This window comes from Hoplias malabaricus, chromosome 10 (assembly GCF_029633855.1).
Source record: "Hoplias malabaricus isolate fHopMal1 chromosome 10, fHopMal1.hap1, whole genome shotgun sequence".
Classification (NCBI taxonomy): domain Eukaryota; kingdom Metazoa; phylum Chordata; class Actinopteri; order Characiformes; family Erythrinidae; genus Hoplias; species Hoplias malabaricus.
The window spans coordinates 26492415-26513572 of record NC_089809.1 but is presented as its reverse complement, the minus strand read 5'-3'; the positions used below and the strand labels follow the sequence as shown (position 1 = coordinate 26513572).

The following is a 21158-nucleotide window of genomic DNA, read 5'->3' as shown; positions in this document are numbered from 1 at the left end:
AAAAAAAAAATCTTTCTTTAGATCTTAAACAAATCCACAAGTGTTTCTGTCCCTCTTTCCAGTATGAGAAGACAGATCGTCTATTGGGTGTCAAAGGATTTGCAGCTGTCTAGAATCCATTACAGAGTAAAAGAGATTAAAAAGAAAATTTGCAGTTTGGACAAAGAAAATGCTGGTGGTCTTAAAATAATGGACCGATAGCACCTGAGTGCAGCCCTCAGCATGTGGTTTTTGAAAAAGTATTCCAGCATATTCCTTTGAAAAAACTTAAAGCCAGTCTCTCAAAAAGAATAGAAAATGTAATAAAGGCAAAGTCAATATTCTCTGCTTTTTCTGACACTAAAATGTAAATAGCTTACTTTATGGCAGTTTAATCTATAAAATAAAAGGCAACACATTATGTATCTGCAGTCTTGTGCAAAATTTTGGACACGCCTGTGAAGTTACATGCATTGTTATTGTTAATATACAACAGGGATATAATCACACATCCTTTATGTCTATTAGTATATTGTTTTTTTTGTTGTTGTTTTTTTTTAAATATCCCACAAACATGCAAACTTTGTGTTACTCACACACACACACACACACACACACACACACATACATATATATTAATAGTGAGTGTGTTTGAGTGTGTGTGTGTGTGTGTGTGTGTTAGACGAGATCAATGGTGTGTAAATACACAGAGGTGGAGCTGGTTGTCTCTTGGGAAAGTGACAAGCACTAACTTCATATTTAAATCTCCCAACAGAAGGCAGAGTGATGCATTTAATAACCTTTGCCTCAGTCCCAGGGGCTTTGCCAAGATAGATGCTTCTTTCAGTGTCTTCTCTAATCTGCTTTCTATTTTTATGAGCTTGGCATAAATACATGCACCACATCACATCATTCTCGTTTTTCACACTGAACACAGACACGGCGAGGCAAGGTTATGATTTACACAGAAAAAAGTGTTGGGTATCTTCATATACTTCAATTTTCCATGGTGTGTGCACATTGGTGGAGATGTATGACTTACAAAGGCAGTGATTAAAATTGGTTTTAAAAGCCTTTTCCACATTATCTGTCCTTTTTTTTGGTTTGCAGTTAAAAAAAAAACAAAAAAAAAAAAAACAGGAGGTTCATCTGACAGCCATGACTCAGAAATGTGTGGTGAAAGCCTAGCATCAGAACCAGGTTGTACATTGCTCTTAGAGAGTGCTGGGGTTTAGGGGTTTGTGGTTTTCTGCTCTTTAGAAGTGAAAGCGAGCCCAGTTGGCCCTGTGAAAATGCACGATTTACGTTGTGTGTTTCTCTGGCGAAGTGGTCAGCTTTACAGAAAGCTAAAGTTGCTTGTTCTCTAGGACTACAGGGTGAATCAGAGTGGGCAATTTAGCAAGGTCCTGCGGACTGCATGAGCCTCAGAGCTGCTTATCCTGTGATAATGCACTGCTTATTTGCTTATGGAAATTGGCCTGCATTAATATTTATACCTGTTTTTAATCCCCAGTATGCATGTGCAGTGAAATCTACTGCACATATAAGGTCAATTATATTATTTGGCCTTATTTATCCTACTTTAAAAGTCAGAAGTGAGCCCACTACATATCTCCCTCACGCTGTTCATTAATTTGCACCATCGCTTAGTTTGAAGAGGCTGTCAATCAGGCTTAGATATCTTAATGCACTCACTTGAATGAGTGATAGTGGGAAATCGCAGGAATAATGGCTGTTTATTGGGATGCTGTCTGTGCAAAGTACACTCTATTAAAGAGCAAAAGTTTCTAATTGAGTGGGGAAGTGCAGGGGCGTTTAAGTGCATTTAGAAGTGTGTATGTATGTGAGTGTGTATGTGCATGAAACAGAGAGTGGGAGAGTGAGAGAAAAGGGTTGTTCAGGGCAAATATATTTTTGTTTATAAAATCAACAAGCACCCTGGAGACACTATACAGCGAGTATTGTGATTTGTGAATATTGGCTCTATATAATTACCACAGTTTATCTTTGAGGTGTGTGTTTCAGTCATAACATTAAGACTGTCCCGTTGTTACTACACTCATTATCAACTACACTCTCCACACGGGATTGCGTTGTATTTCTACTATTGTGCATCGTATGTTGCCCTGCATAGTTTCTTTGCACCCACTTTGTTTTCTCACGACTAGGGCTGGATGACATAGCCAAAATTTATATCACGATACAATTCTAAATTTCAGTCAATGTGATATAATTCTGATATCAATATAGACGACATAAAAGCCATAGAAAAACTGTCCGGAACAAACAAGGAACATGACATCACCATCAAACATAAAGGTTATGGCTTTGTCAATACAGTGGAACCTCTACTTACGAACTTGATCCGTTCCGTGACCCGGTTCGTAAGTAGAAAAATTCATTTCTCAAGTCAATTTTCCCCATTTAAAATAATGGAAAAGCAATTAATGTGTTCCAGCCCCCCCCCCAAAAGTCACCCTTTTTGCACTGATATATGTTTACAAAACTCTCAAATTAGTAAAAAAATACATGTAGCATTACTAAAAATAAAAAGAAATACAGTGGTAACAATAATAAAAAAGAAATAAAGTTTTAAATGGTTACATATCAAAGACGCGACGACTGGCTGGAGGAGTAACACAGGCACTGGCTGTATGACGGGGGGTGGGGGGTGGGCGGAATAACGGAGAGTAGGCGGGTGAATGTGGGGAGACGAAGCGTAGATATGGCTTAACTTAGCACAAATTTTGATGTCTGCTATTTACACAAATGCTAAATTGCTAAAACTACAATTTGCTAATCTTAAAAACTCACTCAAGTCTGGGCGCGCTGGGAGACTCGCCTATTGGAGTCAGTGGCCATTTCCAGCCGCCGGCTCAGCGGAGGCTCGGGTTCGTTTCTAGAGTCATTGTTCGTTGGTAGAGGCAAAAAATTCAAATGCCCGGTTCATATCTTGGAAAGTTCATTAGTAGAGGTTCCACTGTATTAATATTTTTAAACTAACTTTAAAATTGAGGGCAGGGAACTAGGCAGCACCCTGTAATGACCATCAGTCAGTGAAAGATGCTGTAAATAATGTACATTTAAAGAAATTCATTATTTAAAATAAAAAAAATATATTAAAATTATTGAAAATGCCATTATTATTGTAAAATTTTATAATGCGATCTATATTGGTATTGAATTATTGTCCAGCCCTACTCAACACTATAGTGACACTGACAGTTTTGTGTTATGTTACTATGTGTATAATACTGGTAAGTGTGGATCAGACACAGTAGTGCTGCTGTGATTAACTCCTAGGAAGTCCTAAATATCAGTTTCTGAAATGCCTCAAACTGTTTTGTTTAGAAACTGTAAACTTGGTGTGTTCTTTTTCATCCTCCAGAAAAATGATGACTTGATACGTTATTGTATACGTATACGAAAATGTAGATACGTTAAAGGATACGTAAAAGTAGATACCCTGCAACAAGAGGATCTTATCACTAGACATGACATGAAATGTGTGTAGTTGTGAATGCAGTGGGGTTTGAAAGCCGTTAACCTCAACTCTTAACCCTACTGCTTTTGTGACGAAAATAAACACCTAAATAGTTGGTCTGTCACATGGTGGTGCTGGAGCGAATGTAGCAGTGAGGAATCTTGCTTCTATTTTCGCAGCTGGAGAAATCAGCAACAATGTTTCTAATTCTGAACTGCTGTAGCTCCCGTACAAGTGGCACAAATGGTGTTGTTCTTGGTTTGAGTAGCATATAGATGTGCTTTATCTAATTATGGTATGCTTAGAGTGCACTAGAAATGTAAATTTTTATTTATATTTTGTAGGGGTTGAGCCCATACAGTAGATCAAAGGGACCTTCCAAGTATTCCGCCCAGTGTGTGTGTTTGTGTGTGCGCAGTTTTCATTTACATCATATACAGGGATTCCTTTCACAGTCATCCATTACCCGGTCAGTTGCGTCATGCTGTTGATGGCTGATGAGATGCTGTTCAGATATGTGTTGTTTGCTTAATATCTTAATCGCATGTGAATAACAGAAGAACAGACCCAGCAAAAACCTGCGACACCTGCTCGCAGAAAAGAGAATTACAGCCTTGGAATGCAGGAGAAATCCTTGTCGACAGGGAGGCTGATGGACATTTCACACAGACAGATTTCACAAAATCTATTTATACTTACTTTCATTTGAATGATTGCATGAATTTAGGCTTCTAAATTATTAAAAGAAAAAATGATGTTAAAATGTGGTGTTAAAATAGGTGAAAAGTCGTGAAAGGGTTGGTGAGGGTTTTATTTATTTATTTATTTTAATGTGGAGTCTTTTACGGGGTTCAAATCACTGGTGTGTTCGGTGCTCTTGTTCCAGCTGTCCAGAAAATCAGTTTAAAAGCATATTCTTCCCTTGAGACACTATTGGTGCTGGAGTATTTAAATAAATTGTTAAAAGGCATTTTACAACTTAATGGTTGCTTTGGAGAATCCCACAAACAATTAACGGTAGCATGGTGTGAAAATATCTTAATTTGACTCGGTTTAACAGGTGTTCAGGGATCAGGGTGTGTACACACTGCCTCAACAATTTTATTTGACGTGAAGATCTATAGGAATCTGCAAGAAAGTTAGTAGTCAGAAGAATTTATTTCTCTAATTCCTGCATATACGATGGCTGTCCAATTAAAAACATATATTTCCATTTTTTGTGGCTTTTTAGTTTACTACATGATTTGAACACTGCAGCTGTCCTTTGAATTGTGCAAAAATTTCATGAGTGGACCAATAATAATGCTCCAAATTGATGTGGAATAAAATCTGTTTATTCCATTGAAAGTTAAGTTTTTTCCTTCTCCTGTAAAGTTATCATTTTTGGAGACGTTATGCATGTGTGGTGCACACAGTGTGTTGATGCTTGTTCATTTTCATGAGGCGAAGGAGTTGACTCTGTACAGAGTCCTGAACATGAGCTAGTTGAAGGACTTGGATCTATAAATAGAAATGATGGATGGGGATCCCAGTCCGAGGCCCTGCCACAACTCCTAGCCCATTTATTCTGCTTAGCACACAGCAACCCATTATCGCTAACATACTGCATATGCCACAACACTACTCTGGTCCCAGAGTGCGTCACTGCTTCTACGGTAAGACAGAATAAACCCCTGCTCTGAAGCTGTGGAGCTGCATGTGGAGTGCAGCTAATGTTTGTCACCCTAGACCAGTGTGCACTTACATATAGAGCTGAGTACTACCAGCATCTAAATGATGCGATACATATCACAGCATGTTCCCAGTACAAAGTAGCAATGCACACATTACATGATGCTATCTCAAGCAGGATACCAACACACAGCAATGGACCAGATACACCAAATACACCAAAAATCACAGCCCTTATTGTTTGTTAAACGGAGTGTTGTTTTATTCAGTTGGTAGCTTACAAACTTTGGAATAATGCCAAGAAATATGCATGCAAAATGATTAGGGTCATTGTGTTGTTTCCATTGTTTTTCATTGTTGGTTTAACCTGAGGTAATATTACTTGAAAAATTACCAAAATGTTAGCTTGGACCAGGTGCTGTTAAAAAGGAGTTTCACATCAACATCACTTGAGTGTTTTGTAGAGAAATTGTTCATTTTAAAAAGACATACTGATTGAGTCTGCCACATTAACATAAAGCCATTTTGTTTGCTTTGGAAATCAGTCCCATGTGATCTTTACATGTAAAATTAATCAATCTGGAGAGACGTTTTTTTTTGTATGTTGTAGTGCTATAAGATACTCGGTGTATCTACATTTTCATTTAGCAGAAACTCTTATCCAGAATGACCTACAATTCCATCATGTTGCAGAGGTAGGTGACTGTAGTGTTAGGAGTCTTGCCCATGGACACTCATAGTGAATGGCGTGGTGTTCTTACCCATATGAGGTTTGCCGCTTTGAGGTCAGCCATGTTTTCCACTACCCTCACCCACCACATGATTGACAGGAATATCTTAACCCTGAGTGGAACATCTTACCTCAAACCTCTTTGAATAACTTTATTTTAATTTTAGTTTAATTATGCGGTTACTAGGAAAACTTGAAATTTGAATTAGAATTTTCTATTAAAAATGTTGTTTGGCCACCTGCTTATATATTATACATTCAATAAATGCAGTGTATTTATGTGCACCGAATGCAATATACACAATTTATTTCCCCTCAAGGTTTTGAACACAGACTTAGTCACAGCCTTTTTTTTGTAGAACACTGAACGATTCTTGTTTCCTTAAGAGAACTGTACCCTGCACAAGTTTTTCCTCTTGTGCTGAGCATGTTTCTTGGTTGTACCCTAGCTGTTTGAAGCCTATACGGATTATCAAGCTTGAAGGGATCTTGTGTGGAGGGCACCTTGTGCTGGCTGCAAAGAGACTTTGTGCTGTTATAGAGGGGAGGCTTGTAGCAGGTTCCTCGTGGCCACTGATGTGTTGAAGGGAAGGCTGTGCGATGTGGAAGAAGCCAATAGACGGCCAAAAATAGAGAAGGGGTGGAGAAACAGGAAAATTTATTTATTTATTTGCCCGCAATTTGCAGCTCACTCTGGGACCCTCCCTGTCCCTCCCCGTCGGACTAGTCTGGCAGGCATGACCGCTACCTGCCTCAGACACAGATCGCGGCTCCTGTCTGTTCTACAGCACCCTTCCTGATACCTCATTCAGTGACGCCTTCCTGGACCTGAGCCCTGGCTCTCAGCCCTCTACCTTGCACCCGTTACCGACCACTCACCAGCAACCCTTCTTCCTGCTAAGGCCGATAGATGGAGGACAGGAGACATCTAGTGGTCAGGTGCTCTTGCTACAGCAACTTTGCCTGTCGTATTTAACAGAGAGAAGAGCAGAGGGGTTCAATTGTCAACAGAATTCTGAAACATCTGTTAAGTCTGCGCACTGCACTTCCATTTGTGTGAAAATTTTTATTCATTTCTATGTCACTGTTGGTTTATCACCTCAATTCATTTTAAAATGCAGTGGCAAATATTGTGGATTTTGACAGCAATATTAATAAAGCCTTGTTCATTTAATTTGTGTAGCGATAGGCAGTGTGAAGGAGAGAGGGCTTCTGCAGCAGTGACTCATTCTTCCATGAAGAGGGAGGGCTTTTTGAGATGGCATCACGGCGCTGTTGTTGTGGAGCTGATGATAGCGCACTGATGTGGATGAAAGGCAGGCCTGCAGTGTGCACAAGGTTGGGTTGGACAGCTCAGGTGGAGTTGTGATGGGCTGCTTTTTTTTTTTAAATGGATAGAGGAGCCGGCAGGTGTGACAGCGCGCTGACAGGCTTCCTCTGTGATGCTGAAAGTGCTCTGTACTCAAAGACACTCATCAGCTCCTGTCGATTTGCCCAGCCCCCTCCCCTCAGCCACCTGGGATGGGCCTACGTTACAGGATTTAGCTCATTAATTTCCATCGATTGTCTGCTTTTTCAACTATTTTTACATCACCACCCGAGGCTGTCATTATCAAATGCCGTGGAGACGAGGCGCGTTCTTGTCACTGCTGCTTAGAAAGACCAAAGAGTGACCCAGGAAGAGTGGAATGTTTGTTGGGAGAGCGCATAAATCCAGAAATAAACTCCTTTCAGACATTCACCGCGCCTCTGTCTGTGTTTTTGTCTTGTAAGAAGTGTTGGCCGTGAAAATCAGACAGTAGAGCTGTTTTGATTGCTGACTCAAAAGTGTGGTGGAAAAACACTGACAAGCTTCAGTTCAGAGTGCAATTACTGTACTTTAGTGAACTTGGTAAAATAATATGCATTATCTTCTGTAAAATTCTTGTTATTTTTCTTATTTTGCTTACATCGATATACACTTGTTAATGAATAGCTTAACTATTAACGGTGGAAAAGAAAAACACCTCAACATTTGCTTTAATTTTTGGCATGCACCTTGATTACTTGCTGTTATACGAAACCTATGAGCTTGGACCCAAGGACAATAGCACCACCAAAAGGTCATAAGCAAAATGTGATGTGGTTAAAATGGGGTACACTCGCGCAGCCCATATTTCATGTCAAATTCACTTTGATGTATTACACATCAAACACTCTCTGCCTGCATCGCCCAGCTCCACCTTCCCACACTACTATTGTGGGCTGACCTGGTTAGCTAAAAAAAATGAATGAGCCCCAAACTGCTTGACATATGTTTGGACGTTAGGGAGTCCCTTTAACAACAACCTGGATGATGCGACTGCAGCCGTTCTGCACTAGTACACTCACCACACACAAGCATTTAGGGATTGAGACATGCCCAAAGCGGCTTTTATATTTTATACAGTCTGTCAAATTGTTTGCATGCCATTGTATAGCAAGGTGTACAGCCCAAACCTTTCATTTACTTCACAACAAGCCTATTTTTATTCAATTTCTAGCCCTGCAAACATGCAGACAGCTTCTATTAGTGCATTTTGGTTTTTCTAATCTTCTATTATGTTTGCCCCAAGCTAATGAAACTGCTTCTGTTCATGTTGTAGTTGATTGTAAGTGTATATTAAGTGCAATGCTCCTGTGAAATATAGAGTCATCCATCGGTCAGCCTGCTATAAATAATTGTTAATGGAACACATCTTTTACATTTATAGCATTTATAGCATTTCAGTGTGATCAGTAACTAGCTTAACAGCTTGTTTCATTACAGGAGCTGGGTTAAGAGCTTTGATGTTATAGTGTGTGAAAATTGTTTTTTTTTTTTTTTTGTAGCCCTTTTGCCCAATAATGAGCAGCCATTACGTTTTCTATGTACATTTTTTCCCTGAGTTTATAGAATAGCAGAACTTCTGCTCCGCAGCCTGGATATATGAATGTTGTATTGTAAGCACTCCAACACAAATGAAGCACAAAGAGTAATTTTATGCTTGTGTTCATGAATAAGTGCTGAGAACTTTAATGTGAAGCATAGTGAAGTCCCTCCAGCTTCAAAAGGTGCATTTGTATTTAAGCACACACTAGGTGATGTTAACATTCTGAGAGGGATGCTACTACTGAGAGCTTATGTTGAGAATGGAGCGAGGGGAGACGAGTAGGAGCGAGGGGGAGAACAGAGCACGAGAGCGTTTGAGTGGCAGCACTTCCTGCTCACCCACTCCTCTCATGCAGTGTTAATGACTCTGTCAAACCATCAGCAGAAATATTATGACTATTAAGGGCCCTGAAATCAACGATGAGCCCCTCTCTCTCTCTCTCTCTCTCTCTCTCTCTCTGCAAATTCGGGGGCTAGATGAGTTCTTTGGTGTGTAAATTATTTTATTCAGAGTGATTAGCTCTCTATGGGTTTTGATTGACGTGTGAGTGGCAGAGGACGCAGTTGTGATCTGTGCTGCAGCTTTTGTTTTGGGGTGATATCTGTGTGGTCTCTGTTTTTGTTGTGTCTCGCTGCAGTGTGTTTGGTTTCTTCTCTTCTCTGGGCAGAGTAATAGGTAATCAGAGGTGTCTGCTGTGGGTTGGGTGGCAAAGCAGCTGGGAAATGATAGCTACACAGCAAGCCCTTAATAAGGATTGATCAGGTTTTGAGATGCAACTGCATGTATAAGATGTTTAAAAATCCAGCCAGTTTATTGCAAACAAAACAGAGAGCACATGTAGATCTTGACAGCAAGTTATTTAATAAACGGATCACTGTACGGCCCATTTGTTATGTCTGTAAAAACGGAGAGAGTGAGAAAGATTTTTACCATCTGCAACAGAAGGTCTATTGAAAGCAACAGACACCTGTGCTCTAGTGTATCCCATTTCAGCTAATTTCAAGCTCCACCTCCCAAAGTCACCTGAAGCTTTAGATTTACACAGCCATCATTCTATATTATGATTTATTACACAGCGCGAAAACCATATTTAAGGCTGTCTGGTTTAACCCTCTGTAGCCACTGTAAAACACCACAAAATTAACATTGGCTTCATCATGAAATTCCTCTTAATAAAACTAATCTTTTAATGATGTGACCGGGTGTGGTTGGTGCTCTATGGGTTTTGAGTGAAGCTTGAGTTCCAAGGACCTTTAATGATCCACTTTGCATTTTCAGTGTGGGCTGCGCAGCTGCATGAGCAGCTCTTTGTGTCTTTTTGTGTCCCACTGCAGTGTGGCAAGTGTCTTCTCTGCTCTGGGCTGAGCAATAGGTAATCAGAGGTGTCTGCTGTTGGGTGGGAGGCGAGCAGCTCAGGCCTCAGCACAGTGCATAGGGAAATGATCTCTCCTCAGCAAGCCCTTAATCAGGCTTGATCAGAGCGCCGACTGGCTGCCACCTCAAATCCAGCCTCGGAACGGAGGAGGCCGTCCCCACCTCGACTTAACTTAGCATCTGATAACACAGGCCTAACGCTCGCCGACACCTCAAAGCAAACCTTATCTTAAGCATTTCAATTAGAATCCATACCCTCAGCCTTCTGGTGGGATTGCACTATAAGCCCTGTGGTTACAACAGATGCATCAAAATATGTTTACTAGGAATAATAATAATAATTAAAACCTAGCAACCTGGTCCGTGCTTTTGTTTTCAGTTGTTTTAAAGAGAAACACCTATGCCCTTGTTGCAGCTTTATTTTAACTGAAGGAGATGAACTGAAGTAGCAGCACTGCCTCTTTATAGTTCTAAACTTGCTGAATCTGCTTTTAGGCACATATGCTACTCATCTCTATGCATGGATGTACATAAATATTTATGACCCCACTTTTCCAAAATGCATTCCAATTTTACTGTACATCATTTGACTTCAGTACATGATGACGTCAGTCGGATGACATTTGGCAAGAACAGCAGATAGCACTTTGCTCAACACTCTTCATAGAGATGTAAAATAATCCATTTTGAATGGGCCCTGTATTAAAATGTTGCTCCGAACTCAACTGGATTCCACTTTTCATATTTGTTTTGAGCATAAGTTTTCAGTTTATTTTCAGATTTGCTTCATCTCTCTTTTAACATATTTTTGTCTGGATTTTATCTTTAGTTTTTCTCCTGACTTTTTTCTCCCTTATCACCTTCATCATTACACTGGAGTCAGTAGCTTGTGGTTGATATAATTTTGATTTAAAATACAGTTTAGCTTTGCCAAAAGGGTATTAACTTTATTTGTTTGGCTAAGAATAATTTAATTATGTTCTTATGTCCATTATGGCATCACGTATGCATTCTATATTCTATTGTAAAGAAAAAGTTTAATATCTTGCTCTATCCAAAACACGTCAACAGTGCTTTAATGAAGCTTATTTCAGGCTTTGTGATAATGTTCAAAATCACTGCTTGAAGTTAATACAACTGTATACTGGAAATTATAATCTTTATTTTTCATACTTAATTTGCTTCTCTATATTTTATAGATTGTTCTATGCTTTATTCATCCATGATATAGTTTTGGGGCAGGGGCCTGGAGGTTGTGGGTTCGATTCCTGCTCCAAGTGACTGTCTGTGAGGAGTTGGTGTGTTCTCCCTGTGTCTGCGTGGGTTTCCTCCGGGTGCTTCGGTTTCCTCCCACGGTCTAAAAACACACGTTGGTAGGTGGATTGGCGACTCAAAGATGTCCGTGTGTTGCCCTGTGAAGGACTGGCGCCCCCTCCAGGGTGTGTTCCCATCTTGCGCTCAATGATTCCAGGTAGGCTCTGGACCCACTGCGACCCTGAACTGGATAAGCGGTTACAGATAATGAATGAAGATGAAGATATAGTGTTGCTGTCACACAGCTCCAGAGTTCTAGGGTTTTAAGTTCAAACCAGGCCTTGCACAGCCTGTCTATCTACCAACATGTGTTTTTGGATTGTGGCTAGAAACTAGAGCACAGAAAACCCAAACAGACACTGGGAAAACAGTCCAAACTCCTCACAGAAAGTGACCTGTGGCGAGGATTGAAACCACAACTCAAGAACCATGGATCTGTGTTTCAGAGACGTTACCAGTTCTCAGAGGAGGACTGCTCAGGGGTTTTTGTGGAATTTGCTCCTTAATGCTCTGCTCTGTGTGTCAGTGATAAACCAAAGCCACGTCAGAAAAATCTGTGTCCCCCCTTTGTTTTTTTTGTTTTTTTTTTCTTTTGTGAAATTTTCTAAGTAATTCTTGATCTTGATGCAAACTGAACACAGCAGTCTCCATCCCTCTGACTCTATGTTGAATGAAAGGTGTGTAATGGTTTGACCACATGTCCTATTGAAAGAGATGCACAGTCACTGTAATGTTGGAAGGTGCACTGTGTTAAAGAAACAGGCAGATAAACAGATCCTTAAAGAGGACATTGAGATTAAAATATAATTAAAAGCAAGTATCTCCATTTGTGTTGTTTTTAGTTTATTATCTTTTTTAACACAGCAACTGTCACATTGTGTGAATATTTAGCAAAGAATGGGCCAAAACGAATCCCAAACTGGGATAAACTGTGAGAGGATGCTCTCTAAAAGAAGGAAAACAGTGGTTTACGGTGGCAAATGTCTGCATGGACCTATCATTAAGTAGCAAAAATAAACCGCTTGTTACAGAATGGCAAAAAGCAGCTTGTTATAGAAATGCAACAGTTTTTTTTTTTTTATGGAGTGTGGATCAGCGCATTGATTATCAGGAAGGAAGATATCCTCAAGGAATAGAGAACAAGACTCATTAAATGACTGAGAAGAGAAACTCTTAAGAAAAACACATCAGAGATATATTGGTGGGGGCTTGGAGAAACAGAAACAAACACATGGTGCACAATTGTAGACAGACAGAAGAGTGCATTGACGGTGCAGTGAGATTGCCTTCTGGTGGCTCTTGTTTAGTTGGTATTCTGTGTGGGTGAAACATGATGAAGAAAGAGAGAGACAGAGCCAGATGCTGTCTGCACTGGGCATTTTTTTTCTCTCTCAGAGGCAGTGGGGCCTGTTTGCTATTGACCTCTATTTGGACTGAGGCAGAAGGAGATAAAACCTTTTGATGGGGAGGCCATTACTGTCAGGCTAGGTCATGACCCACACTGCCAGTCAACACAACACTGCATCTCTATCACCGCACTCATTAAAGCATGCCCCTTGTGCTCGTGTGGGTGTGTGTGGCATGTAGACGCACATGCATGTTGCGTGTAACATGGGTGATGCTATCAAAAATATTTACATTTTGCTGTCGTATAATATTTGGATCCTTCCTCTCCCCATCGTCTGCCACCGCTACGAACCATCCTGAGTGTCTCATTATCTCAGGAGACCAGGAGACAGCAGGGTTTTGACAGTTTTTTTTGGTCTTTTGTTTTTGCTTCTGCTTATTCTTCTTCTTTGTCCTCTTCTGAATTTGTAACCTGCCTCTTAAGTGAAATTTATCTTTGTTTTCATCCTCTGTCTTTTCATTTTTCTTCTTAGTTAGTTTTATATTTCTATTACAGTTTTGACTTTTGATTAATCTCATTTTTGTCTTCTCATCTTCCTTCATGATCTTCATGTTTGTTCTATGTTCTGCCTTTTTGTCTTCATCTGCTTTCACTTCCTTTTTCCATTGTCTTCATCTCTACCTTTTCCTCGTTGTCTTCCTTTTCATTTTCCTGTTCTATTCCTCCTTGTGTAAGCTCCTTTTTGTTTGTTTGTTTGTTTGTTTTGTTTTTGCTAATTTCTGAATATTTTGTCAAACAAAAGATTTAATTTATTGCATCATAATATGCGCATGGGGAAACTGCCCTTTCAAGTATCATCAACAGCTGTCATTTGCATCTATTTTTGTAGTTTAAGTACACAGAGTGAATCATTAAGTAGATGTGATTATATGCACCCACCCCTTGTTACATTTTTATATATACTTATTATACAATGTACCTGAAAACAAAACAAAAAGCATCCACTAAAGAGAATACATTTTTTCAGGTTTTATTGTACAGCATATGTCATGAATTGAACATATGGGGACATACTATAATAATTTATGGCCTGTCGCAAAGTATGGTACATTTTGATGTCTTACATTATGTTAAATTTAGCAATAAAGTGAAATGCAGTAAGTGTAGAAAATGTTATATTTACATTCTCTCAGTATAGAAGTTATTTTGAAAATAAATTAAGCTTTGAGTAACATGGCTAAAACTTTGAATAGTGCTGTAGACCCGTGAGCTCTCTTTACCAGTGTAGTGCAAGTGCTGTGGGTTCATTTTTATGCATGTATTCATTGGTGTGTTTGTGTGTTGTTACCCTCCAGGTGCAGCGCTCAAGGAATAAGCAGATGAGGGAGATGTTTCCAGAAGGGTTTGGGATCCACCATGCCGGGATGCTGCGTCAGGACCGCACTCTGATGGAAAACATGTTCTCTAGAGGTTATTTAAAGGTTCTGGTGTGCACAGCCACTCTGGCTTGGGGTGTCAACCTGCCTGCTCATGCAGTCATCATCAAGGTGAGAGGACAGCCTGAGGCCTTTCTGTGTGAAAATATCAGAGCTCATTTTGCCAGTACATGTGGAATTATTCACTGACATGAAAACACTTAATCAAAATATTAATTCAACTTTGCTTCCAAGAGTATCATAGGATTTTGTCAGTTTTGTGTAACAACAAAATGCCTTTATGCTAAGGGTGCTAATGCACTTTAATACATCTTTTTTGTTGTCTTTTTACATTATAATGTTTATGTTTTCAGGTTTTAGTGGTTTAAGTTAGTGTGGGGTGCTTATTGTCTCTTGGAAAATCAACAAAGTCGTACTTTGGCTAGGGTGTGTGTTTAAATGTCTGTGTAACCCTGATTCTAAATATAGAGATACATATAGAGGTCTTCTCTTCAATTCTCTTCATTTACTTCTTAACATCTGATGTCAGTCTGTGTGTGTGTGTGTGTGTGTGTGTGTGTGTTAACAGGGTACGCAGATATACGATGCCAAGCGTGGTGCCATGGTCGACCTGGGTATTCTGGATGTGATGCAGATTTTCGGGCGTGCTGGCCGGCCTCAGTTTGATAAATACGGGGAGGGCACTATTATTACAACACATGATAAGCTCAGCCACTACTTGACCCTTCTCACCCAGCAAAACCCCATCGAGAGCCAGTTCCATGCCAGCCTGGCTGATAACCTCAATGCTGAGGTACTGCTATCAAACAACACTGAACAATAACAAACAACAGAAATTGTAAAGGAAGTGCTAGACAAGCAGAATTAACTAAACTACTGGCCCTGTATTCCTGCTGTCTGCTAGTTAAGAGTCCTGCTGTCTCAGTTATCATAGCTATAGTTAATTAAATAATTATTCTTAACTCTGACACATCTGTGTAACTGATTGTAACAGTGTAATATGTGGTAATTGTGTAACCTACATTGTGAAATGTCATGTCCAACATGTGAATTTCATTATTTGGAGAGTCAGTTAACCCCTTTTTACTTTTAGTGTATGCATCATAAACCAGCTGATAAAGCCAATATGTTCAAAACTTTCACATTTTTGAAATTTTAAATTAATATTTATTGCCAACCTCTTAAAGGCATTCTTTGAGCCCATACATCTACCATTAGTTTAAGTAGGTCATTGCTGTCAGAACAAAACACTTCATCTTGCAAATGATGACATTTCAGTTTTCACATTTCATATCTTTCAAAGGAAAAGGAACAAATTTCTTTGTTTGTTTTTGGGGTTATGTTTATTGGTTTGTTTTTCATTTCTTTGTGACCTTGAAAAAAATAGTAAATGTAAGTAAACAACGGGGCAGCACGGTGGCGCAGCAGGTAGTGTCGCAGTCACACAGCTCCAGAGGCCTGGAGGTTGTGGGTGCGATTCCCGCTCTGGGTGACTGTCTGTGAGGAGTTGGTGTGTTCTCCCCGTGTCTGCGTGGGTTTCCTCTGGGTGTTCCGGTTTCCTCCCACAGTCCAAAAACACACGTTGCTAGGTGGATTGGCGACTCAAAATTGTCCGTAGATGTGTATGTGTGAGTGAATGTGTGTGTGTCTGTGTGTGTGTCTGTGCTGCCCTGTGAAGGACTGGCGCCCCCTCCAGAGTGTATTCCCGCCTTGCGCCCAATGATTCCAGGTAGGCTCTGGACCCACCGTGACCCTGAATTGGATAAGCGGTTACAGATAATGAATGAATGAAAGTAAACAACGAAAACACTGAAAAACTGAGCATTTTTTTATATATTATTAATTGTTTTAATTAATTGTTGCCAAACAATTTGGTAGTTGCTAAAATGAGTCTAAAAATAATGACTGAATCAAAGGGTAAAGTTTACTTTAGACAAAGGAAGAATATTAAACGCAACATGAAATTTGGAGATTTAAGCTTTGGTATGATCACAGCTGTAAGCTGAAAAGTTCAGGAGTAGTCCTTTCTTGGAATGTCCTTCATTTTTCCACTGGATGGCAGCATCCGACAGCAGTGTATATCGAAATGTAGAAGATGTGAAACTGCCTCATCTGTCCACTAGGTGGTGCAACCAGACCACAATGTGTGCAACCTCCTCTTGACCGAAAGGATAATATATACATTTCTACTCTAGGCATGTTCTGTGGCCGTTTGAATTTCAGCTGAGGCTTTTGTAGAATGCTCTTATGCATATTCTCTTCTGTTTTCCCTCATCTCTCTCAGGTGGCATTGGGAACTGTTACCAACGTTGAAGAAGCGGTTAAGTGGTTGAGCTACACCTACCTCTATGTACGAATGAGAGCCAATCCACTGGTTTACGGCATCAATCATAAGGCCTACCAGGTACACTTCAGGACCTTCCTCAGAGCACTCTGCGTCTAACTCAGCACACCCCCACTCTGTTTATCATATCCAGGTCCACGTGCTGATCCTCCACTTCTCTTACTGTGCAATCCCATATGCCAGAACATTGTTAATGCTCCATTTTATTTGTACAATATATTGTTTCAAAGCTCTTTTATATGTGATTTGTATCAATCTTTTCATAGATGGATCCAGGGCTGGAACTTTACAGGACGGAATTAGTGGTGGAGGCTGGAAGGAAGCTGGACAAGGCTCGCATGATCCGGTTTGAGGAGCGGACAGGCTATTTTGCCTCAACTGACCTTGGCAGAACTGCCAGCCACTTCTACATCAAGTATAACACCATTGAGGTACAGTGGTGGATTTTTATCCCGTTCATGATTGCCCACATATTTTGTATTTACAGTGTTAAACGGTTCGGAAATCTTGCATTCTGTTTTACGTTCTTATTTTAAACTATATATACAACTAATTCCAACATGTTTTTTTTTTTTGCTGCAGCAACTTTGTAAACTTTACTACATGCATAGTTTATGCCCTGTGGTTTCCTTCTACCTCTTTAATTATTGTTTTTGTTTTTGAGAGCATATATAATTATTAATATTTTACCTGAGATGTCACATAAGCACTGTGTTTTCAACAGTACATAGGTACATATGAATACAAGGGTAAATATTTACATTTTTACACTAATTCTTACTTTCATTACTGAGTGATAATTTCATCAGAGTTTGTATTTATTTATTTATGTATTAAATTGCTAAAAGTAGAGTATAAACTGTACAAAAAGTGTAAGTCCTGGTGTTTATTCTGATTGGTTTTCAATGTAAAATCTTTTAAATTCCACAGACTTTCAATGAGCTTTTTAACGCCCAGAAAACTGAAGCTGATATTCTGAGTATCGTCTCTAAAGCAGAGGAGTTTGAACATGTTAAGGTAAGAGGTCACTATACACTCTTTTTCAGCACATCTATTGACTGATATTGTATGGGAAGCAGTTTGGGTTATTCTTTAATGAAACCTTTTCATGTGCTCATCTTACAATGTCAGAAAAATATTTACTGTATAGAAGACTATTAAACTTATGTTGATTAGCGTTAAAAAGATATATTAATGGTTACAATTAAGTAAACACAAATACATGTTTTGTTTTTTCTTTTTAAAGCAAATTTCTACCAGCAGAGATTTGGTTGCACCAATATTGTGCATGCCTGGTTTCAACTTTACTTTGTGTTCTCCCTGTTATATAAGAGCAACTGAATATTTGCAACAGAAAAAAAAGAGATACAAATCAAAACAATGTCATACGTCCTGGGGATGCAACACTGTTTGGTGTTTACAGGTGCGTGAGGAGGAAATGGACGAATTGGAAGCTATGCTGTGTAACTTCTGCCAGCTGCCGGCAGCAGGAGGGGTGGAGAATGGCTATGGCAAAATCAACATTTTACTGCAGACCTACATCGGCCGCGGAGAAGTAGACAACTTCTCGCTCATTTCGGACCTGGCTTACGTGGCTCAGGTGAGATGCACATTCAGACACAAACGATTAACATGAGGTCTGTAGTCTTTTTAGGGAATTCACATTACCCGCTAAAAATAACGTTTTCTGACACTTTGCAGCCAACAAATATCAACTGTGTGCGTATATTTTCTCACTGTGAATACGCTGTAGTAAATTGATATGTCATTGGGTAGTAGATCATCTCTATGTGTCTGTAATAGAACTTCACACTTTCTGTTTTCTTTAATGGAAACCATTAACTTGTGTTAATACATTCTGCAAGAAAATCTCACCTAAGGCTCGATAACTCATATCTAAATACTCTTATTTTGCCAGGGAGTCAGTTTCAAGAATCCTTTATTCAGTGAGTCTAACCCCCCCTTTGTCTCTTCCCGTCCTCTGCAGAAGCCATCTATCCAGTTCTTCTGCAGTAACTGAATCCATGTGGCCGAATAGTTGAAATAGTTCAGGCAAATTCCCTCTTTGCTCCTAATTCGCCTGATTTCAGATGAGCAGCCGGGGATCCTGCAGTGGCCCGTCAGTGTGGACTAAAATGTATCTGATTTTAAATCCAGACTTAGTTTCTCCCTGATGCCTCTGCCTGTGATTGCAGTCATGTGAGCAAAGGAGATAGCTGCTCAATAGCTTTAGCAACTGTAAGAAAGTGAAGATCTCAGCTGGGCTTCAGCTTGGACTTTTCCTCTAGTCTTTGCTGCAGAGCTATTAGAGCTCCTCGAAAACCCATCGTCAGATCTTCAGGAATCATATGTCCATAAACAGAAGACGTATATCAAGATACATTGTCCAGTGGCCATTGCTTGTTTCTGTTCAAGTGTTTTAAATGGGATAGCAGAGACCGTCCAGCTTCTTTGTAGCCGTTGAATAGGACTGTTGGTGTAGGCTGATGAAAAAGCTCGGTGGCCCTTGTGGCCGGTAAACCAGCAGCAGATGAACATCTGGAACAACAGGTGTCCCCCAACCCAGACTCCCCTATATACAGACACACACGCACACATATACATAGACAAACAAAACAGCTGTCCTGACCAGTCGATTGGGGCAAGCACAGGCCAATCAATCAGAGCAGTGACATCCATTACCTTTCCGTTTGAATGCAGTCACACCTTGTAGATCTCTTCCTTGTCAGACCTCTTTAACTCAGACCATACCAAACGATCACGGAACTGGTTTGTCTGGGCATATGCTACAGGCCCAGAATTCATTTATTCAGATTTACAAAGGTCCTGAACTTGAAGCTGCATACATTATTTAAAACTTTATCCATGACAGTTCTATCAATGTCAATCTACCATTTTATGTTGTGCCAGTTTGGTATAGCAATGTATATTTGCAGTTCTTAACATATTCAGGTTTTTCAAGTGGGATTTAAGAGTTTGACAGCCCAACTAATTTTACTAATTTTATTTTTATATATATATATATATTTTCAGGTCAGAAACTTTGTAGTTCTTAATTGATTATGATTGCAGCATAGAACTACTCTTTCCCCTTCGCTGTTTAATCTGATAAGTTTGTGTGTAAACAAGGCTGCTTCTCTTCTGTGTTTCTAGAACGCTGCCCGTATCATGAGAGCACTCTTTGAGATTGCTTTAAGGAAGCGCTGGCCCGCCATGACATACAGGCTCCTCAACCTGTGCAAGGTGATTGACAAGCGTCTTTGGGGCTGGGCCCACCCCCTGCGACAGTTTTCCACGCTGCCCGTCTCCGTGTTGTCCAGACTGGAAGAGAAGAATCTCACAGTGGACAAGCTCAAAGACATGCGCAAAGACGAGATCGGTCAGTTGCCAAGACTTTTTTCTTTTTGTTTTTTGTATGATTGTATGATATTTATATGTAGAGTGTTGAATTCAAGTCAAAGGATGGCTAGTGTTTGGCACACCATCTTAACAAAATGATTAAGACTTGAGTCGAATTCCTGTGACTCAACCTAGCTGCAGGAAAATGACCACCCATATTAAATTAAAGCTTTCATATTTGTATAGAATACTGTGCAAAATCAAAGACCATCCTTCATTTATTTCTATTAATAACAACCCCTATGTTGTCTTTTTTTTTTTTTGTAGGGGAAAAAAATCTGAAAACATATAATTTGTTCAACCTTTTATAACATGTTCTGTCCAGTGCTTCTTAAAAACACTTGGTGCTTCTAATCGTATTGTAACAGGTTTCTAGAAGTTAACCCCTGGGGTCTTAATGAAACCTCTGTGAGACAGCACTTTTCTCAGCCTGTTCACAATGACACATTTCTGCATCTGCTGAGAATGAGCCGAGGTGCCTAGGAGTGAAGTCCAAGGACGATTGTGCTTATGTGTTTTTTTTTTGTTTTTTTTTTTTGTTTTGTTTTGTTTTTGTTTTTTGTTTTTTTGCTTCTTTTAACCTTATTTGTGCTTTCACATAAACAAGGATCTAACACTGTGCTACTCAAACTAGGAGGTGTATCACCTCTGGAGTGCCTGATATTTACACAAGACTCATCACAAAATCAGTTTACTCACTTTATACTTAGACTAACCATACACTCATAGACTTTGGAAAGAAATTAATAGACTAAAGTGTGACACCCTCTCACATCTAAAAACTATGTCACAGAGTTTATAGTCACAAATTATGTTTTTGAAAGAATGCAACTAGATTCCTCAGTATACTCTCAGAAAAACTGTCACTGATTTGGTACCCTTAGTGGTACATATTCAGTGCTCAGTATTCAGTTAAGGAACATAATTGTTCCGTATATTAATTGTAGATTAAGTTGTGACTACAAATGCCCCATTTATTATTTTATTTTGCAAAGTAATATAATGAAATCTTACAGATATTAAACTCTTCTTTAAAAGAGCATGTAATGTACTTTAGGGATCAAAACTAGATTTCCCAAAACTAAATCCACTGTTGCACCTTTAATGTTATAGTTACACTGAAACTTAATGACGATAATCTTACCTGTATAATTTTTTAGGGGTTGGATCTCTGTGCCAAGAAACTAA

General features: G+C 39.5%; 1 protein-coding gene across 4 annotated transcripts in view; it reads left to right on the top strand.

The window, feature by feature from the left end:
* Positions 1 to 21158, top strand: part of ascc3 (activating signal cointegrator 1 complex subunit 3) — a 143750-nt gene that overhangs the window by 91305 nt on the left and 31287 nt on the right. For all 4 annotated transcript variants that reach the window (XM_066682880.1, XM_066682878.1, XM_066682879.1 and 1 more), the window contains 7 exons: positions 14147 to 14338; positions 14796 to 15020; positions 16512 to 16631; positions 16838 to 17002; positions 17502 to 17588; positions 17995 to 18171; positions 19725 to 19950. In XM_066682880.1, coding sequence (XP_066538977.1) covers positions 14147 to 14338; positions 14796 to 15020; positions 16512 to 16631; positions 16838 to 17002; positions 17502 to 17588; positions 17995 to 18171; positions 19725 to 19950 — 1192 coding nt within the window. The remainder of the gene's footprint in view (positions 1 to 14146; positions 14339 to 14795; positions 15021 to 16511; positions 16632 to 16837; positions 17003 to 17501; positions 17589 to 17994; positions 18172 to 19724; positions 19951 to 21158) is intronic.